This window comes from Phlebotomus papatasi, chromosome 3 (assembly GCF_024763615.1).
Source record: "Phlebotomus papatasi isolate M1 chromosome 3, Ppap_2.1, whole genome shotgun sequence".
Classification (NCBI taxonomy): Eukaryota; Metazoa; Arthropoda; class Insecta; order Diptera; family Psychodidae; genus Phlebotomus; species Phlebotomus papatasi.
In genome coordinates, this window is record NC_077224.1 from 33489053 (window position 1) to 33511301 (window position 22249).

General features: G+C 36.5%; 3 protein-coding genes across 3 annotated transcripts; 2 read left to right on the forward strand and 1 right to left on the reverse strand.

The window, feature by feature from the left end:
- Positions 1-3147: 3147 nt before the first annotated feature.
- LOC129805365 (translocon-associated protein subunit gamma) lies at positions 3148-3974 on the forward strand. Its single transcript, XM_055853247.1, has 2 exons — positions 3148-3400; positions 3467-3974. Exons 1-2 carry the CDS (start codon positions 3259-3261, stop codon positions 3886-3888), a joined length of 564 nt encoding a protein of 187 aa, XP_055709222.1. The 5' UTR covers positions 3148-3258; the 3' UTR covers positions 3889-3974.
- Positions 3975-5224: 1250 nt separating this feature from the next.
- On the forward strand, positions 5225-6530 carry LOC129805366 (REPTOR-binding partner). Its single transcript, XM_055853248.1, has 4 exons — positions 5225-5386; positions 5886-5967; positions 6054-6175; positions 6240-6530. The coding sequence occupies exons 1-4, from the start codon at positions 5339-5341 to the stop codon at positions 6330-6332; spliced, it is 345 nt and encodes a 114-aa protein (XP_055709223.1). The 5' UTR covers positions 5225-5338; the 3' UTR covers positions 6333-6530.
- A 10156-nt stretch (positions 6531-16686) lies between these two features.
- On the reverse strand, positions 16687-19587 carry LOC129805351 (titin-like). Its single transcript, XM_055853221.1, has 2 exons — positions 19380-19587; positions 16687-19082 (listed from the first exon to the last, which is right to left on the reverse strand). The coding sequence occupies exons 1-2, from the start codon at positions 19389-19391 to the stop codon at positions 17139-17141; spliced, it is 1956 nt and encodes a 651-aa protein (XP_055709196.1). The 5' UTR covers positions 19392-19587; the 3' UTR covers positions 16687-17138.
- Positions 19588-22249: the final 2662 nt, after the last annotated feature.

Genomic DNA, 22249 nt, shown 5'->3' on the forward strand with positions numbered 1-22249 from the left:
GTTGTGCATATTCAGAGAGAGAACTGTCAAAAAAAAAGTACCCAAACTGTGCATATAGAGAGACAGCACTGTATAAAAAATGAAAAGGAAGTATGTTACCACTAAAAGACTTGTGAAAAAGTACGGGAATTTGATTCAAAGTACAATTTAATCTCACATAAATTTCGTAATTTTTGAAAAAATCGTTCGAATTTGGGAAGTGAGAAATGTCAAAAATACCCCCCGAGCGTTCGAATTTATAAGACTCTACTGCAAGCGCCTGGAAAGTTGGCCTTTTTATATGGAGCTATTTGAAGCCAATTCCTAAATTGATCTCCGACTCAGGTCACAGTGCTCCAAGGAAAAAATTTATTTAAACAAAAATTTAGTATATTTATCCCTCCATACGGAAAGGTATCTTATAATACGGAAAAACTTCTCACTTTTTAAATATTTAGCATAACGATCACTAATGCAGAAAAATTCCCATGCGCATTTATATGTGAAAGTATGAAATTGGCTTCAACTTTGAAGGCCACTCACCGGGGACTAGCTCTACTGTATGTATGTATATTTCGCTTAAAACATTTCATATAGATTTTATGTTAGCAGTTAAAGTCTCAAGCCTTATTTATTTACTAAATTTGAACCGGAGCTTATTTAGATTTTTATTTTGTGTTTCACTCTAAAATTGTGATTAAAATTAAAATTGAAGTTAATTGAAGTTGATGGGAAGTACTGTGATCTCAAGGTGGACTTGTCCATGCCTCGTCGCAAGGAAATTCCTACCATTACCAAGGATGATTTTTAACGTCTGCGTATAGGGCATAGGATTTCTACGGAAGTCCGCAACAATCCAAAGGTAAAATCCACTGTGAGGTGCAGACGTGACCACATGTAAATTCCTCATTCCACATGTGTCATTCATTCATTCATTCATTCATTTTCAACCGCTTATCTCTATTGGGGTCGCGGGCCCATGACATCCAAATTAGCAGCCCACGCTTGTCGATTTTCCGCCACTTCAGGAAGATGTTCGGGTTCGATCCCAGGGCGTTTCAAGGCAAGATTCTGAATTTGATTCAGCCACCTTGTCCTAGGTCTGCGTCGAGGTCCACGCCTTCTCACAATGGCTTGCATAGCTTTTCTGGGGAATCTTTTTCTTCCACATGTGTCACCCATGTAAATTCCTTTTTGTGATATGGAATTATATCAGAGGTGTGCAAAAACCGTTGAAACAGAATTAACGTCAAAATAAGTTTGTTATAGTAGCGTGTTGGACCATTGACGTACATGTTTCATTTGACAGTGATTGAACAGAATTCTGTTCGCTTGGTACGTAATCCCAAGAATTGTGTTTATGCACAGAGAGCGACAATCAGAACAAGTGATTCCCAACCACAATTTTAACCCAAGTAGAGACCGGAAAAAATCCTGTCTCCACCCGGGATCGAACTGGGGTCTTTTTGCTGTCTAGGCGAATGCCGAACAGAATTCTGTTGAATGAGCGAACAGAATTCTGTTCAATCACTTTCAAAATAAATTAATTATCCATGGAAAACATGGGCTGCTGGTTTAATTGTACGCATGATACCGTTGGCAAGACTTGTGGTACGAGTCGAAAACGAGTTGAAGTGCACGTTGGCAATTAATCAAGATCAGTGGCAAAAAGACAGTCAGAGCCAGTGTGTCCCCATAGCTCAGTTGGTAGAGCATTCGCCTAGACAGCGAAAAGACCCCAGTTCGATCCCGGGTGGAGACAGGATTTTTTCCGGTCTCTACTTGGGTTAAAATTGTGGTTGGGAATCACTTGTTCTGATTGTCGCTCTCTGTTTCATTTGACGTTTATTCGGTTTCAACGGTTCTTGCAGGCCTCTGAATTATATGATGGATTTACTCAGGAGACAAAATGGTTTTTGATCAAAAAAGATCAAAATATTCACCACCATAGTTAAGCCCATCATTACCTATAGTTTGGAGGTAGTAGCACTGACACGCGCCGAAGAAAGTGCGCTACTGATCTTTTCTCCGATTGTAAATTAAATTGTAGACAAATTGTAAATTATAACATCTTCGCACTATGTTGCACTAGACTAGATGTTTGTGACTCCTATGTTAAACCTCATAAACAAAATGAAAATGCCGGAAGGGTTAGCATTACAGTTTTACGATTTTAAACTACAGTTTTTTTTTAATTTTACGACTGTTATCACTGTAATATATTGATATAATGATGTAATTATTAAGAGCACACGGGATAAACAGTTTTAGTATGTAAATTTGCGCAGTTTTGTGAGTAAAAAACTACCACAAATTCGCCAATAAATAGTCTAAAAAATATCAGAAAAACTACTTTTTGTTAGTAAAAATGTAAATACTAAGAAATTATGTTTTTTTTCTCTCTTGGTGTCTACATCTACACACTAGAAGCAATTTTCGTCAAAAATTGCGTTTTTAAAAAAAAAATTCTGACGTTTCTGCCTACAAGGATAGGGGAAATTTTCTTTAAAAAGGCATTTTTTAAAGAAATTGCTCCTGGTCTGTAGAGGCCATTTAGGAATATTTCACTGTTACAGTAAATTGATTAGGAGGTGCTTTCCTAAAATTAGTCAGTAAAGATTATGATAAGGATTGTAATGTTTGACCGACCAGAGTCTCAGGGGTCTCAAGGATCTCAGTAGCGCAATAGGAAAGACCGTCGGGTCTTGAACGGTGTGATCTCTGACTCGACTCTCACAGTTGTGAGTTCGAGTCGCCCGCCTGATGCAATACAACTGAATGTTAGGAAAAGACATTTTCACTGTTATAAAACATTATAAAATGCACCACATCTACCCCAAAAAAAGTTCAGGAGCATGGACGAAGCATTCACTACGGGAAAGCCGTTTCTGGGCGATCTACGATCTGTAGATTCTTCCAATACGAAAACATAGAAAATAGAATTTTTCAGTGACCATTTTTAAATATTTGCTAATCAATTCGGTTTTTCTCAGTTTTTCTACTGACCAGTCTGTTAATTAATTAGGGAAAAGTTTTTTTTCTACATCAATAAAAATTCAGTATGTTTCAGCCTTTAATAACAAATCATGGTACCATATGTTCTTTGTAAGTGGTACTTTTTTAATACGCTGACGCTAGTTCAGTCGAGTAAATGAAATGTCTTGTAAATTCTAATCCCAGCCACCACTGCAAATTGGCGCTGACATCGCTCCACGTACAGTCCACGTTGACGTCGGCAAGCAGAAAGTTTGTATTGCTCCCGGAAAATCCTCTGTGAAAATGGTTACACAAAAGGCAGCCAAAAGTTCAGGATTCACGAAGGAAGAGGAACTGCTCCTGCAGGATTTCAGCCGCAATGTGAGCACCAAATCCTCAGCTTTGTTCTATGGCAATGCTCTTATTATCTCCGCCATTCCCATTTGTGAGTATTTTTTGTGTTCGAGAGAGTCCGGGAGTCTGAGTTGGACTGAATTTGGATGATTTTCAGGGCTCTTCTGGCGGATTCACATGATTGATTTGATGTCTTCGGTCATCTTCTTTGCCGCTGTGACCGGACTGACCACTTACCTGATCGCAATGGCGTACAGGAACACGAAATTTGCATTGAAGCATAAGTTTGCTGTGAAGAGGGAAGATGCTGTGACCAGGGAGATGACTAAATTGCTGGCTGATGACAAGAAGCTGAGCCGGAAGGACAAGGATGAGAGAATCCTGTGGAAGAAGAACGATGTGGCTGATTATGAAGCTACAACTTTTTCCATCTTCTACAACAATGCCCTCTTCCTGGCCATTGTCGTCTTCGTCAGCTTCTACGTCCTGCGCACAACTTCACCTACATTCAATTACATCGTCTCTGTGACGGGAGCTGGTGGACTCCTGGCTCTCCTGTCCACCGGGAAGTCATCATAAGCGACTTAAAAAAAACTCATCTCAATTTTGTTTTTGTATTTAATTATCGAGATCAAGAAAAAAAGACTTCCATGATTATTCGATAATTGCACTCTTTGGCTGTCCAGAGATCGCCCAGTGGATCTCCAGTCTACTTGATTAGCATATTGAAGAATTTGCGGTTGATTCCTAGGGCCTTGAGTTCGGCATTTGAGGGTTTGTGGAGGTTGTAGCGTCTGAGAATGTCTGCGCTCAATTGTCGAAGAGACGGCGGAGCCTCCTGTGATTTCCTGATGAGGAAAAACTGATCATTCATCCGAGTGACGATCAAGATGTTGTTGCGTGAAATCCTGTGCACCAATTCCACATAGAGGGCAGATATCTTGGTGACACATTTCGATTGGCGGGAAAACATGTTGCTCTGCCAGAGTTCCAGCTCCTGCGTGCGTTTCACGTAGAGAATGTCTCCTCCACTCTCAGCCACTGCGATCTTCTCGAGCGTAGCACACGGAGTGAATGTCTTCCGATTTCTGCGCTGCGGGAAGATTGTCCAGCGATTCCTGCGTGTATCCAGGAGTGCCACCTTCTCCGAAAATGGCGGCGCATGAGGTGTCCTGACGCCAAATAAGACAATCCCAGTCTTATCGCTAGCTATAGCGTCATAAGTCACCTCCATAAATCCCTCCGGAAAGCCTGCCACATCCGGCAATTGGCTAATACACCGAAATTTACCCTTCCGGACTAAATTGTACCGATAGACTTCCGCATAAATCCTTCTTTGATCCGCCTCCAAAAGCACCTTTCGCACGAAGAAAAAATAATCTCCCCACAAGACTGTATTCTGAGGCGTCATTTCCTGCGCAAAAGTCCTCCTGGACATGAGAATGGCCGGATGAAAGGTTGTTTGGTAGGTGTTGAGGTCAAATTCGAGAAAAACCAGCGATTCCTCAATGCCACAATCCACAATTGCCAGATTGAGGATGGAATCGCGATAGAGAAAGAACAGTTGCATATAACGACCATTTTCAAATTTCAATTTTCGATCGATGGGAATTCTTGTCACTTTAAACGTCATCGTTGTCAAATCCTGAATTCTAAAGTGAACTTTTTCCCCATTTTGTACTTTCCCCACGAGATTCTCATTCTTCCACACACACCAAAATTCCCTCTCGTCGGAAAGTACCTTCCGTCCTGAATTTTCCAACTTCCCGCGGAAAATCACATCTTTATCCACAATTTCCGCGCTTGATGATTCGAAAACCGTTAGATTTGGTTTCTTTGTCGGAGTCATTTTTTGCAGTGTATCAAATTTGGGCAGTGTAGTTGATGCTTTAGCCTTCAAGGTTGCTGTGAAAGTTTTCTTCTGCAAAACAAATCCAAAAAATCGAAGAAAAAAGCTTGTTAAATTGTAGTTGAGTGCCCAAATCAGTAGATAAGTGTTTCTGGCAGTGGTACAATTGTGAATTTTCCAATGGATTATGAGGACATGGGAAATACGGAGGAGGTTCCCTCTCAGCCAGTGAGTTTCAGATTTTTCTCCATAATTCTCATATTTTGACTTGGAAATGCCTGCCACTAAACCAAACTATCTCCAATAGTAATCCTTAAAACATTTTCATTAACATTTTGGAGAGACATTTGTGGAAAATACTCAAAAATCGCAGAAAAACAGCGTCCTTTTACTACGCATAAATAAATATTTCTGATTTTTCGTGCGCTGTAGACGAGGTCGCAGACAAAGCCAAAATGAAACACAGTTGGCGCAATTTAAATAAAACAGAAGAAAAATATTTTTTGAAAAGTAAAATCACAGCTAGTTCATGAAAAAAAAAACTATTTTGAATAATAATTAGTGAATTTTAAGTAAATTTTTGCTCTTTTCGTCGTGTGAATTTATTTTACAAAACATCTAGGTTTTTCTCGGCAAGAGAGTCAAAGAAACACAGCTGAAGCAAATTCATGTTTCACTTTTTTTTTCAAAAAGAAAACCGTTAGTTAATGAAACATGTGTTTCGCAGGAGCGCAAAGAGACGGGAAAACGGGGAAGAAAACCCGGGAGGAAAGCCTCAACGGAAAAGATTGATATGAAGGCGAAATTAGGTGAGTACACTAAAACCAAATAGGGACTCACCAAAATGTTTTGGAGACAAAGACACTAACAAGACAATGTTTAAACATATGAGCAGAGAGAAGCCGTCAGAGCGCCAGGGAGTGCCGGGCCAGAAAGAAATTGCGTTATCAGTATCTGGAAGAGCTGGTGGCTGATCGAGAGAAGGCCGTCCTAACGCTCAGAAGTGAGCTGGAGAGGGTAAGTTGAAAGAACCCATAGATATGACAAAAGGGCTTTTGTCTACAGAAACCTGTCATTACAGTACAGGCTATTGGCCCTGGAGCTGGATTCTGGCAAAATGCCAGACAATTTGCAGGCCATTCTTGAGGATTTGGGTGCCATGAAGCATGAATAGAAGCCAAAAACAAAAATACGAGGTATTCCTTAAAACAACTTCATCCCTGTGTTTATTTTCTTTTTCTTTCACCAATTCAACAGAAAGCTGTATAAAAAATAATTGTATTTTTTTTAAATTACGCATAAGCAAAGATAATATATTTTTTGTTCATAAATTGGCAACTTGAAAGGGTTGCAATGATCAAATTTCTAAAAATGTGCATTTTTTCTGGGAGGGAAAAACCAGTCATTTACCAGAGTTTTAAGAGCATCCACTCTGCTGGTCATTTAGGCTAAAACCTGCAATATATCTTCCATTTATACCTCCCTCCCATGTTGAGGATTCTGGAATCTTCGGCTGGAGATCTTAGAGATTTGCAAAATATTTTTTTTTCTTGTTCATACAATCGTAAAAATTGAGAGATTTGTGGCATCGTAAAACTGTGAATTTGGAGGCAAGGCAGCAATTTCAAATACCTCTATTTGCCTCATTAAACAAAGCAAAAAAAATCTATTAACCATTTTTTTTAATAAAAAAATGCAGACACATTCCTCTCTTGAAACAGTTTTATTTTCAAGTTCAGATTTTATCGCAGATCCGGAGCGTAACAGATAAAGTGGAAAAGCTTTTTTCAGGAGATGATTATCGCGGAAAGATTAAAAATCCAATCCTTTCAATTGCAAGACAATAGTGATTATCCTGCAGAGGATTTTCACTGTGAGTTTTTAAGGAATTTCTATTATTTTTAAGATGATGAAAATTGAGAAAAATCATTGATTAAAATTAGTGATAAGCCTGGATCAGCTTATTGTAGGTGAGATTCTTAACGTGGACAAACTCGCAGTGCATGCAAATTCGATTTCAAGCTGAAGTTGGCAGATGCTATTCAGTTATTTGGATTAACTGAGGAAGAAGATTATACAGAAAGATATGATATGCTCCTTATTAGTTTCAGATACCATATTGTTTCCTTATTGTGAGTACACTAGATCCCGGCTAGGGATCTGCGCACGGAGTGCGCGCATTTATGCCCGCTGCGCGCAAGCTGATTTTTACGACGCAGCGCGCAAAGTATATTTTATGCGCGCAGAATGCGCGCAGCAGCAAAAATTGGATAATAATGGAATAATGGATATCCTCAGTTTTATTGCTCGGATTCTATAAACAATTCTTTAAAAATTGATCAAAATAGTAAGTTTCTGATGTTGCAGTTTTCCTCTTTGTGTTTTATACTAATTTATCAATGAACAAAATTTTATTATCTCATTAGCTTACAAAGTATTTTTGGAAAATATTTTGAAAAAAGTTACAAAGATTATGCTCAATTTTTAATATTTTAAATAACAAAAAAATACACGTGGAGATGTTTGGTCACTTCATTTTCTGTGAAATCTTAGGTGGAGCCAAGGGTGAAGCGTAGATCGTTTGACTGTCAAAGTAAGAGCGACAACGATATGCTTTTGCAAAATTCCCTTTTCCAAGAAATTCCAAATTTTATGCCTGAAAAAAAACCGCGCCACGAATATCCTCATTCTTGTCTCTCTGTGCCCAAGATCGAGGATGTTAGGGACAGAATTACACATTCCACATTCCCCTCTTCCAAGAAAGTCAATTTATTTTCTGAGCTCCATCGAATCCTTATATTAAAGTAAATACTTAGGGGAGACTGGGGCACATATAACCATTTTCGATAGATGCGAATTTGAGGTGATTTTCCAAGGACACCGTAATTTTTTGGAAAATATTTCTTAGCTAATGTTTTACCCTTGGGTATAGGCAATACATCGAAGGTAATGCGGATGCTGGAAAACAATTGAGTTTTCCATAAAAATAGAATTTGTGTCACTGTGCATTTTTCTCTTTTCACAAAATACCTGGGGTAGAAGTAAACACTTTCTGGGGAGGATGTAAACACCCTTTTTTCCACTCTTGAAATTAACTTTGCACCACTTTCGATTATTTTAATTACTTATGAGATATATAAAGACTGCATATTTTTCAAAAAATCACGACGCTTTTTATAAAGAATAATTAAAATAGCGAAAAAAAGTAAAAGCATGCATATCAAAGACATTTTTCAATGGAGTTTCATTGTGAATCTCAATTTCTCTAGTAAATGCATAAATATAATCCTAAAATATGTAGGAAAGAACTGGTATTGCTACATTTCGATTATTTTACACAGTTTTTAATTTCCAGGTGGAAATCAAAATGACCAAAATAATCGAAATATCAACATTTTCGGGAAAAATGATTTTTATTTTTAAAGTATTAGGATTTTATTGACCAATTCATCTGTGGTCATACATCCCCATGGTATCTATGATTGCTTTTGGGTTTTATCCTCTGGAGTCTTAAAATTAATGAAAAAAATCACAGTGTTTACAACTACCCCAGTTTACTACTGCCCCAGTTCCCCCTATGGGTATTCAACGGGCAATAAAAATTCTAAAACAGTTTACTGGCCCCTTGGAATAATATTTCAAAGAGAAAACACGATAAAAATGGCCCAAACATCCCAGGTCTCCTCTACTTGATTTTATCTGTCCGCAAGAAAAATGTTAGAGCTCTGTTTTTAGTCGAAATATTAATTCTTACTCTTTCAGAAAGAAATAAATCAATAGCACTTGACAAAAAAGACAATTATTCTATATAAGACTACTACTATATAAGACATTCTTATATAGTTTTATAAGAATGTGTTGGCCTTAGATATTGTAAACGCAGCGTATACTTATATTTTCTTGATATTTCCGACGATTTGAAAAGCTTTTTTTTTTAAAGAAATACACAGAATGACGTAATATACATATTTAAATAGGGCTATTTAGCCAAAATATATATTTTTTTTTTCGTAAAAGCAAATTAAATACATCCTTAGTTCCGGAAAAAGTCGTACGTTTTAGATATATTTCAGATTGAGGGACAATATTAAGGAAAATGTTTACGTGAAGGGCGATTTATACATAAGGTATATACCAGTAAAAAAAATATTCACTGAAACCATTCCTTTATACCCAATTTTTCCCAAACGTACCACTTTTTTCGGAACAAAATATACTGTGTAAAGAAGGACGAATCCACAGAGAAACTAAACGCTTTTTCTGGAAACTGGGAACTGAAGCCTTTTTGTTGGTTGGCATTACCTTCTTCAGTCTCAAATAAAATGTTTTTCGCGTAAAAAAGTTTGCGCGCAAAAATAGAGCTTGCGCGCAAGAAAAGAAATTGCGCGCAAACAGTGAATCTTGCGCGCAAAAGTCGAAAAATTTTCCCTCCAATCCCTCCCTCACCCCTGCGCGCAGCGCGCAAGATTACTCCGCGCGCAGATCCCTAATCCCGGCATTATGCACATTTTCAGGATCGAAAAAAAACGCGCGAAATGGCATTACGCATCGAGAAAATTTGCATACCCGCAGGGGATTTCTTTTTGAATAAATCGACCGTAGAACGAATTTCGCGCGGAGTAAAACTAGTTCAAACAAATAGATTCAACTGTTTAATAGAAATGCATTAGCAAACAGTACTCTTTGGTCAGATTTCTTCAATAAATGGTTAGAACATTTAAAAAATTTACCTTAATAAAAGAAATTAAAGTTTTATTCTAAAAAAGTAGCAAAATGTTTTCATATTTCCCGCGTCGCAATATAGTATACATTCAGGCATATTTCAAAAATGATTTCATAAATTCACTCCCAATGGTAGGCAAACTTTCATAATTGTATGTGCATAATTCCGTCAGGTGCATAATCCCGAAAGACTGAACCCTTTTACGACGAGACACTTTTTACGGACTGAAAATTAACAATAAAAATTAAACTGGGAAACATAATCAATGATAAGTCTTACATCTAACCTTAGAAAGTCCAACAGAGTCTGATTCGATGTATTTTGTGCTTCTATGAACAATAGGGATAAAAAGAGCCCAAAAATTTAAGTAATTTTTCTGACAATACCAATGAATAATATTTTTCCCTTTAATGAAAAATATTACGTATGAGTAATGTAGTTTTAATTGCCAAAAGGGTTTTGCTTAAAAAAAATTGAAAGTATAAAAAATAAATAAAATCATTTATGAATTTGAGAATTTAATTTAATTTTCGGTCGAAGTTCGGACTTCCGAAAAATGCGATGGAGGGAAATGACACCTTGAATGAAGCGCGCCAATTTATAACAAGTGGACCAAACTTTGTATCATAAATTAGCTTTGCCACGTAAAAACCGTGGGAAATTTTTCTCGCACGCGAAAAATAATGTGGCGGCGGCGCGAATAATGGCCTTCTCGCGTCGCGCGCATTTGCTCCATTTCGCTTCGCGTAGGGCTCTAACGGCTCTAAACATAAAAACGAATTATAGTCTTTTAATAATATTTGTATGAGGAAAATTATTGGAGCCTTTTTCGAATAAAACTCTAACTAAATAAATATATTTAGGTTTGGCAAGAAAAAATCGCACTGGGGAGAAATGGGAACAATGAAAGAAGACCATCCGTAAATATCAAGTTATAGGTCAAAGACCGGAAGATGATATCTCGGCATCTGTTCCAAAACCATGGCTTCAGAAAAAATAAGGTATGTTAGTGATACATAAATTAATTTAGAATACTCTACCGATTCACTACCGATTAGGATTGGTGTAGCCGTGTTTGAAAATTTAGGACCTCTCAAAAAAATCAAATTCTATCAAATCAATTAAAAAAGGTTCTTTATAGCCTCTACACACTAGAGAAATTTATGTTCATATTGATGCAAATTCCCTACGCTCGTGCAGGATAAATTCTTCAATATGGAAATAAAAGACGCCAGAGATGGGACTAGGCCCATTTTGTAGGAATTGGTGTATGACTTAAAAATTACCGAGACCCAAGTCAAAAAGCACTGTCAATCCTTGGGAAATTAACGATATCCTTTTGACATTTTATTTATCGACAACGGCTTAACCGATCTTAATGAAATTCGGATCAAAGTCAATGTATGACTTAGTCATTAAATAAATATTTTTAGATTTTCCCTCTGACGGTTCCATCTGATAGCTCCCATACAATCTATAACCATGTTATAAGCCATCGCACATTACAGAGCAACAAAACGAAAACTTTTTTCGTTTAATGGCAAATCACAGGTATTTTCGGAGTCCTTAGTGTATCTTGAACATATCACCCGAAGAAACTTATATAGTCCATCACGTCAACTTTTTCAAATATCTTAAAGTACGAGTTCTTAAGAAATGAATAGAACTATTTTTGTGAAATTTGTTTATTTTTAAATAACGGTATATCGTAAGTTGTCGGTGCAAAATACCGTTTTCTAAAAGAGAAGTGAACTCAAAGAACATTTTCCTAAAAGAAACCGTATCCCTACCCCCCTCCTCCTTTCTTGTATCCAGATTTTCCTCAAATATTCTTAAATTCTTAATATTCTTTCGTCGTCTTTAGAGAAATATTCTCATTAAAAAAAGGAGCTAAGATTGCTGAAGTTCATAGGGTTGTAAAGGTGCCGTTACCAAAAGAAATTTAACAAAGATTCTGAGTATAATTAATTAAATAATTAAAACATTTTTTTCTCTGAATTTCTTACTCAAAGTATTTAAGTAACGGTATCTTTTAGAACTCTGCGATCTTTAGATATTCTAACTCTTTCTCCAAGAAGAATATTACTGCACAAGAGACATTTCGCTATATACAATCCTTTTTTTTATGAATTTGAAGGATGTTTAAAGATTTATGAGGAAGATCTGGAAAATTGCAGGGAAAATGAAGAGATGAAGATATATAATAGTATGTTCCATGAAAATTTTCTTTGAGTCCTGTTTTACAAATTATTCTAATTTATAAACCGTTATTGTATAAAATGAGTTTTGCAAAAAAAATTATTACAATTATTCTTATACATGTTTTATTGTCTAGTGCAGAGGTGTGCAAGAAACCGTTGAAACCGAATTAACGTCAAATGAAACATGTACGTCAATGGTCAAAACGCTACTATAACAAACTTATTTTGACGTTAATTCGGTTTCAACGGTTTCTTGCACACCTCTGGTCTAGTGCTTTTCCTACATACTTTTGGGGTTGGTCCCGGAACCTTTGCCAATAACTATTCGCCTCATTTGTGGCGAAAGGTTGGACCGTTTTGCCCATTGTCCTTTCTCTAGTGCGTGCGTAGAGGTCATTAGAGTAGTGGTTAGTAGTGGTTAAACGTTGGCATGAAATATTTATCTGACCTACATCCAAACATATTTAAAGATGAAAAAAAATCGTTGAACCTATTTTCAAAAACATTCAAAAAACAAGTTTTTTGTTTGTGGAATGAAAGAAATAGTAATAAAAAAGACCGTCCAAGTTCCAAGATAATATTTTCTAATGGGAGGTCACCAAAGATCAAAAACTGAAAGTTGATATCTCTTATCGGTTCAACTCTATCTTTTAAATTTACATTTTACAAAGGTTTTCAAAACGTTTTTTTTGGCCTTTTTAAAAATAGACAAAAGCAATGGTACACTGTTAGTCATATTTTTTTTAAAATATTAACAATGCAAAATTCGACCTGATTTGCTCTTAAAGATAAAAAAAAGAAATTGAGACACTTGAAGTCTTGACGGTCTTGGCTAAAAACTTACTGAAAACGATACTATTTTAACGTAATTAAAAGATAGATGGTAGTGGGTTATTTTATGGCTTTTATGCTCATTAAACACAGAAGTAAGCTGTAATAGAATAATCGTTTTATGATGCACATGTCGTGAGTTCAAATTATCTCTTAAATCATTAGTTTAAAACCTAAAAATATTTATGTACATGCTGAAAGACCCACAGACCGAATTTTATTGCAAAATAATGAAGAAATGTTTAATGCTAATTTACATTTAAAGCTTAAAAATTTACCTCAGAAATCAGCAGATTGATTTCCTCGTCGTGGTTTTTTTAATCTTACATAAGCATTAATAATGATGAATTTAAATTTATTTGTTCCGTACGGAAATAAAAAAATAATAAACAAGCAATTATTTATTGAATACTTTAATCAATTACTTCCCATTTGCTTCATTTGACCCATTTATTGTTACACCGCATCGCCTTAAAATTTATTAATGTGCCATCAGCATTTTAAAGAGGAAAATCACACGAAAATTTATGGCAGGAACAGTGTGAAAAAACCTCATTGATACCATAAATCCCATATAAAAGATGAATAGAGTATCTGATGATTGGTGGGAAGGAAGTCTGGGAACAGAATACAGTGGGACCTCGATAGAGTCAACTAATTATTTCCAGGCCTGTTGACTCTATTGGAGTCCGAAAAAAATTAATTAAAATGTGTTATTTTGATAGAAAGGTGTATTATTTTATATTTGTTCTAGATCACATAATTAACCCATAAATTCTACACCCTTTGGCTCAAAAAAGTCATATGTATGGGTAAAAGTCGGAGATTAAGGAGTTATTTTATGGAATGTTTTTATTATTAGTAAATAATAAAAACATGTAGTAATATTGAGGACCAGCCACGATGTTAAGATAAGGAAATGGTATCATAAGAAGAGCTCCAGTAGATTATTGAAAATTCTGATGTAAATAACATTATTAACTAGAATTTCCTTTAAACTGTTAGTGTATAAAAGAAGAGATTGAAAGTTCTTTTCATTATGCCATGGTTCTAAACTCCACAAAAAGAGCAATAAGGGCAGAATCACATTGACAGTAAAATGCTCACCGTCACCGTCAAAGCCCTCACCGTATTTCGTTGATTTACGCATTTTCATTGTAATTTTTACTCAAATTCTCAATTAACGTGTTGCATTATCTCATACTCGGTGGCACTAGGTGAAAATAGTATAAGAAAATTGAAGAAATAAAACGAAAATGCGATAAACGGTGAGCAAAAAAAACTGTACGAAAAACTGTAGCAAAAAAATCCTACAGTTTTTTTTGCTCACCGTTTATCGCATTTTCGCTTTATTTCTTCAATTTTCTTATACTATTTTCACCTAGTGCCACCGAGTATGAGATAAGGCAATACGGTAATTGAGAATTTGCGTAAGAATTGCAATGAAAATGCGTAAATCAACGAAATACGGTGAGGGCTTTGACGGTGACGGTGAGCATTTTACTGTCAATGTGATTCTGCCCTAAAACCAATTTTTCTCATTTTATTCATGTTCTGTAATATTGGTAGCGCTAAATGGTTAGATATATGGACTTGAAGTCTTCAGATGACCCCCTAATAAATCAACCTCAGGATTATTAATATGACAGTAATTTCCTCCCTACTCTCCCTGTTGGAAACGCGAGCGCCAACTGGCGGAAATATTTGAAAATTATGTAGTAAGCCCTTCCGGCACATTTGTCAGTCTTTTTGTGAAAAGCGTGGCGTGACGTGCAGTTGTGTAATTCTTTTGGGAAAGGAATTTGCGTAAGTTAGGATATTTTCTCATGTTAAAAACATATGTAATTTATTGGTATTGCATAGGTTTGGCTGAACTCCTTGGGAGATGATCAAGCTAAGTCCTGAGTAAGGATAAAGAGTTTTATAACTTGGTAGGTTGAAAGAGAAAAATTAGAGAAATTCAATATGGCGATAGTATGAAAATTATTAAATTACAGGTTGTAAACTCGTGAAATAGCTTGAGGTTGATGGAAGCAAACGGAGGCCGTTTGTGTTAAAGTAAGAATTGAATTATCTTGTTTAAGGAAGTGAATTGAAATGTAGGTTATATTTTAGGAACCATCAACACACATGCAAACAAACACAATTATTTATTGAAATAATTAGCCAATCAGTTACCGCCATAATTAATCAAGTCCTTGCAGTCAAGTCCTACGCGTGAATTCAGTTGATAAAAATAAATACAGTCCACTATCTCTTAATTTGTTTGACCCAGGGGACTCGGTCCCCAACACTCCCCTTCATCTCTAAGATCGTTTTTTTTTTTGTGATTACAGGAAATCATGTCCCACTGGTTTTTCGGAAGATTATGGGGAAAGATGGTGGTAATCAAGGTCGTATTAATAATCTTCCAGGTCGTAAAAAGACTCAAAGTCAAAATCTTTAATCATTCAGCAGACTTTTATCTAAAATTTACAAAAGAAGGACGTTTTAACCGTTTTTTTGCTGACCAATTTTAATTTTCTGTCGCTTATTTTGTTTTTGATCAAAATTTTTTAAATTAAAAATGTAACTTAAAATTAATTTACACGTTTTCTTTAGAAGGGTAATTTTTATGATCGTTTATCATGTACATTTTTTTTTAAACAAATAAGTTCTTTGAAAAGTTTGAATAAATTTAGAAAAAGTTTCTTCACTATGTTGTAATAGGGCTTAATCGAAAAATCTTAAGACAATAGAGAAAAGACAAGATAATCTTCAATCGGTCAAAATGCTTAAAATCACGAAAAGAAAAATACTTTGTTGAAAACTTATTTCCATGGTTAATATAGAAATTTTATCATAATATTACCATTACCATGTACATAAATATTTTTCTTTTATTAAAAACGTTACATTAATACACCAAAACACTGATTTTAATTTCAAAAAAATCATAATAAAATCATATAATACTATTAGTCCAATAATAAAGGAAAAGTTGACTCTATCGGAGTCAATTTGGGGCGAAGTTGACCCTATCGGAGTCCGTAGAGTAAAAAAAATAGGGTAAAGTGGTACAAGTTGGACAGTGGTACAATTTGGACAGGGCTTTTTGTCTTGATAAATTTAGTACTTCATTTTTATTTGTATATTTTTAATGCTTTAGTTTTATAATTTGGTTCCTTTTGCTTAAAAACAAATTTTGTACTGTATTTATCAAGAAAAAAAAAACATGTCCAACTTGTACCGGCAAATTGTCCAACTTGTAACACTAATTCCAAATTATATCACTTTACCCTAGCTGTTGACTCTATTGGAGATTGACTCTATCGGGGGTTGACGCTATCGAGGTCCTACTGTATTTTTTTTACACGACTTTAGCTTGCAATATATCTTGTCATTTGGTTATTTTTTGCGTTTTTCGCGAAGACTGACACATAGAATTGCGTGAATTGAGGTGTGAAATGAAATGGAAATACCTATGAGCTTTTAATTGATGCAATTGAGATGGTATTTGAGTAATCTCGAAAGAGAGAGAGATAGATGCGCCTCAGAGTCTTGTAATTCATTCACGTGAGTGCATTGAGGGTGAAAATGAAAATATCATCTAGAGATTTTCTCTCAATTCGCGTGATTGAGCATATTTTCTCGTGCGAAGAAAAGGGAATTTTGCGCGCCAAAAATTTGAGCACGTGATTGATAGTAGAGAAAACGTGAATTAGAAAATAGATAAAACGGATAAAACTCTCGATTTTATACATTAATTAGGCCAATATTGAAAGATGATGGAATTCGTAATTAAATATTTTTTTTATTTTGTATCTTTTTTTCAGCATTTTCTCATATCACATTTACACAAGTTTCTACATTTTTTTTTCAATCGATACATTTCAATTTTTCACCTTTCTTCCTAACATTCTATCAGTTTTTTTTTTGGTTTGTTTTTGGGAAAATCGAAAAAATATTCTCCCAAAATGGTTTTTTTCTATTTTCAAATCCTTCCTATCCTCAATGAGACCCATCTTTATGTGGAATTGAACGGTTAGAAAAGAAGAGTTTTTTTGTGTAGCGTTGTTATGCTGGAGAGTGTCTTCTGTTTTTTTTTTTTTAAATTATAAAACTACTAAAAAATAAAAATATCTAAACATGTAGCGCGTTGCATTTGTGGCAGTCTCTCGCGGTCTCTCATTAGTCCAATTCACTAAATCGCGATTCTGTGGGTTTTTTTTTACTGTTGCACTCACTACTCGTGCGCTAGGGAGAAACCCGTGGCTTCGGGCGAGACGCCGTGGAAGTCGTCAAATTGGTGTAGGTGCAATAGGTGCATCGGTTGGTAGCCGACGTCGTAGTTGGGTACATTCTCACTGGCAGAGAAGGCCATAGGGTCAGCCTGGCTGCTGGGATCTGGCACGTTTATCTGGAATCCCGTGGCCTCTTGGGGCGGTGCCACGGCTACCGTGTACTGCTGATTCAGGTCAGTGGCTGATGTGGCTGAATCTGCCAGTGAAACAGGCTGGATTCTAGCCTCAGGATTACTGTAGAAACTATCCTGTTTCTGATATTCATTCTGGTAGTCACTGTGGTATGGAGGCACGGGATAGGCTGACTCAACACTGTAGATGTGCTCGGGTGGCTGTTCCTGCTGCGTCGGCGGGTGACTGTACTGTGTGTAGGTGTGTTCAGTGCCATACGGTGCTTGATCATGGTCCGACTGCGTTGTGTAGTAGGTGTAGCTGGGTGGCTGGTCCTGGTAGTCGGTGCTGGTGGTTGGCTTGTACGAGGTGTCCTTAATATAAGACTCTTTTGGGTATGATTCTTTTGGATAGGGATCCTTTAGATACGTGTCCCTATGGTACGTACTCTTGTAGTGTGGTGTATAGTCCTTTGGCGGCTGTGAGTAGTCCTTTGGTGGCTGTGAGTAGTCCTTCACTTTCACCTCAACCTTCTTCTCGACTGGATAGGGCTGCGGGATGTAGACTTTCACGGGAACCTTGACTGGATAGGGAACTGGTACCTTCTTCTCAACCTCCACCTTGACGGGGAACGGAACAGGAACCTTCACCTTCCTCTCCACTTTTACGGGCACCTTAATCTTTCGTTCAATGGGCACAGGGACGGGCTTGTGAACGGGAACGGGTACTTTCACCTCAACTGGCACATGGATGTGCTTCACCACGGGATAGGGCTTAGGAATGGGTATCTGAACCACCTTTTCTACAATTTTCTCTACGGGATAGGGCTTTGGGACGTGTACGAGCTTCTCCACGGGATAGGGTACCTTAACTTCAACTGGTACCCTCTTCTCCTTCTCAATAATCTTGGGCACATGCACAATCTTCTCGACGATCTTCTCAAAGGGAACGGGTTTCTCGATAATCTTGGGCACGGGCACATGTACCACCTTCTCCACGATCTTTTCTACGGGTACGGGCTTGGGCACATGGACAATTTTCTCCACAGGTACGTGCACTACCTTCTCCACTAGTTTCTCAACGGGATAGGGTTTGGGTACGTGCACCAGCTTCTCCACGGGTACATGAACCAATTTTTCAACTGGTATCTCAACGGGGACCTTCTTCACCACCGTCTTCACGTGATTGTGATGATGGTGATGATGATGGTGTTTGATCTTGATCTTTTCCCGGGGCTCTTCCTTTCTGCTTTCCTGGGAATCTGTGTCAGCAGCACTTATGATCTCGTATTTGGTCTGGGGAAAATGTGCCAGTTGCTCAACATGCCGGCTGACAAGCTCCTGTTCGGCCGGTAAGATGATCTCGTGAACTTCCTCTGAATGGGTGTGACTATCGATACGATGACTACCACCCTTTTTAGTGCTAGTGCTAGTGCTAGCTGATGCTATAGTTGGATTTGGTGCATTCTTGTGCTGTGACTTCTTTGGCGACTTTGCTGGTCCTTTGGCGCTCTTTTTGGGGCCACTGCTACTCGTCTCGACAATGTGAACAGTGACTCGTTTTCCACCACCTGGTAGGGACTTTTTCACCGGTTTCACTTTCCACTGCCTGTCGACATGGTGTGAGGCTGAAGGCACTAGGTCCTCCTGCACATTGGACTCTGACCCCTCGAGATCACCCGCACTCGCTAACTCATCTGCACTTTCGATCTGTTTTTGACCATCCTCCACGGACGCAGCGATCGTCGCAGCTGATAGAACTAAGAGGAAGAGTCCCTGCAAAATGGGGTGCGAAAAAAAGAAAACTTTAAATATTCTAAGTATATTGTGTCCTCATGCCCTATTCTGAATAAAAGGATTTGTTAAAAAAAGCGGTAAAAGTTTTGCACATTCAATAGAAAAAAAAGTAACCGCCACGGAAAAAGGATACCACTTCACAAATCATTTCATTCAGACTAGCAGTTCACTCTTCATTTTTTTTTCTGAAATAATCCACAGTCCTGAAAGGGTAATCCAGAATATCAAAGACCGAACCATTATCACCACTTGTCCATCACTATCACTTATCCTTACCGTAAACTTCATTTCGACCTGCTTAGCTCTAACGAAATAAGTTTACTGTTGAGATTCCTCGCGATGATCCCCCATTTATATAGCCTTATTGGTTGGCTAGGTACCTCTACTTTTGGGGGAGGTGTAAAATAATTAGCGATATAATTGACTTTCGCCTCACTCCGCTCCCAAACACGACCATAGTGCACTCAAGTGCAAGTCCATGGTTGCATGTGAAGTACTTTTTTGAAAAAAGAAACGGTGTCTGACTTTGCCATTGATCGGACGAAGAGAGCCTTCTACATTGGAACATCATCTTTTTGCTCAAAACTAGTATTGTTTTCATTTAGCTTTTTTTCGCAGCTTTGAGGAGAGCAACCACACATCTATACAGATAATCTATTATGAAAAATCATTGTAGTTAAAATGATGATAAAATATCTTATGACCGAGTAGTCATAAATGTATGCGTTCAACTCCCTATGTGAATCACCTTTCCGTTTTGTTGCATTTTCTTTTTGCGAGAGCAACAGCAGCAAAAAAAAAAGAAATATATTAGTTTTCCATTTTGTTTTCTTCACCAACATTAATTGAGACACGCCGCAATAATTATAAGCGCCCTTTCCAGCATGAAAGTGAAAAGAAGAAAAAAGCAAAAGACATCCACTTAAAGAGATGTTTTTGGCCAGAAACATGATTATGGCAAACAAGAAAGGGGTATCATCCGACTTATTGTTAGACTTACGAGATCATTGATCTCTCTGATCAGTGATCCTTCAGCTAAAAGAGTTTTAGCTCGGTTTCGGGTATTAATTTTACAATTTTATGGCTAAAGATTGATCAAAAATATTTGGTAAAAGTTTTAAAATATTATATTAGTCGCAATTGCAAGTCGAACTGTAAAAAAATACATGAATCAAGTTCAATCAAAGCTATATAAATCGTCTAGCCAAATAAAATTTGGGTTTAGCGTACAAATTTCCACTGTTTCATGTTGATCTTTATCGCGATCTATATCACAGCAACATATAAACAAACTAATAATAAATAAATAGTAATAAAATAAAAATTAGAAATAATCAATACAGGTAATCAAATGATAAATTGAAATTTTGAAGCTCTTAACATATATTTATTTCTCATTCATTTGAAAGGCTAATAAAGACACCTAAAAAAACCAACTAAAATAAAATACAAAATCAATGCCAAAATATTTTCGTATATGACTATAGAAAATCATGATTTTAAGACTAATCAATAATTATTTAAAAATTGTACAAAAATAAATTTTTAGATAGCCTATACTCAAATGAGAAGCTGGAAAAGATAGACTGAAGCCTTTTTATTAATTTAGGGAGAGATTCTGCTTTTTTTTTTCAAAATAAATGAATTACGATTACTTGACTAATTCACTACCGATTGAGACTGATATAGCCGGATAAGAAATGTCAAGAGCTTTCCAAAAATTCCGAATTCAACCAAATCGATTGAAAAATGAACCATCTAAAGCCATTTGACATTTGACCACCAATAAATTCAAAATGCAGATTTTTCGGTCATAGGTATGTTTGGACGAAATGTTCGCCTAGGCTACCTCTAATACCCGCGAAAATAAAAGAAATCTGTAATTTCGTTTTGGAAATACCCCAAAAAGCATGGTTTTGGAGGTGATGACCCAAACGGCAATTTTGAGGAAGATTACTGTGAGGGAAAAAGGAAGAAATCGTCTGGACTGGGGGTTACCGAAGACCGAGAGTTGATATTTTTTACCGTTTAGGCTCCAGTGCGATGACAAGTTGGAGTCATTTCTGGCTTATACAGGCCATATAGCTTAACTGCTCTCTTTTCTTATCAATTACGTTTTTTTGGAAAAAAATTAACTGAGTTATCAAAGACAAATTGCCTATTAGGTTCTCAAAAAGCAATAAAATTGCTCACTAATTTAATATTTTGAAACTTTCGTGAACAGGGCTAAACTTCTAGTCTGAAGACAGCTATACCTGACTAGAGATATGTATAAGGAGCCAGAGTTAAAAAATTTACCAACCTGTAATAACCCATTCTAATTAGGTTTTTAACCTCAACTTTTTTGATCGTTTTGCCAAGGATTTTCCTTTTTTTCCACCCTACCTTTTGGCCCTTACTTTTAAAGTATATTGGGCCGCGGTCCTAGATAGTTCTTACTCACAAATCCATATTATTTACTCTCATGTAATTGATAACTGCGGAAATCCTCTCCTTATTTCCAAAAAGGACTTTCCTATAACAGCTAAATATTCCCAGCTTATTATTTATTTTTAATATTTATATTGTGCATATTGATCAAATTTTACAATGTTGTACTCTAGGCTGTGAAGTTTCCAAAAAATGGAGCAATTTTCGTGTGACTTTAAAAGCACCGGTGATATAAGGGGGGGTTGGGGTTGTTACAGTTTACAAAATTCATAACACATCGTCTCTGGTTTTATTTGACCATATTAATAGTCTAGCTAGATAGTGTAAATGAAAGATCTCATAAAATACTACAACTTTCTAGAAGATTGGGATTTCATAAAGCTAACGATAGGGGCGCTAAAGTCATAAAAAAATGTTGTATAACACACATAAACTTACATACGTATATCTACTACCGCTGAACAGATCTTGATGACTCCTTTTTATATCTAGGGTCGAATGAACACGTTTTCGACAGGGAACCCCTATTGACACTTTTGTCAAAATGTCGAAATTTATCTAATGTATCTAATAAAATGTAAGGTAAATTAAGCTAATTCAAAACCTGCTCCAAATGGAAATTTTCGCTACTCCAAGTGGAAACGTCATTGTTTTCACGATAAATACAGTACTAAATTATTATATTTATATATTTTCTATACCTCAGTTTCATTATT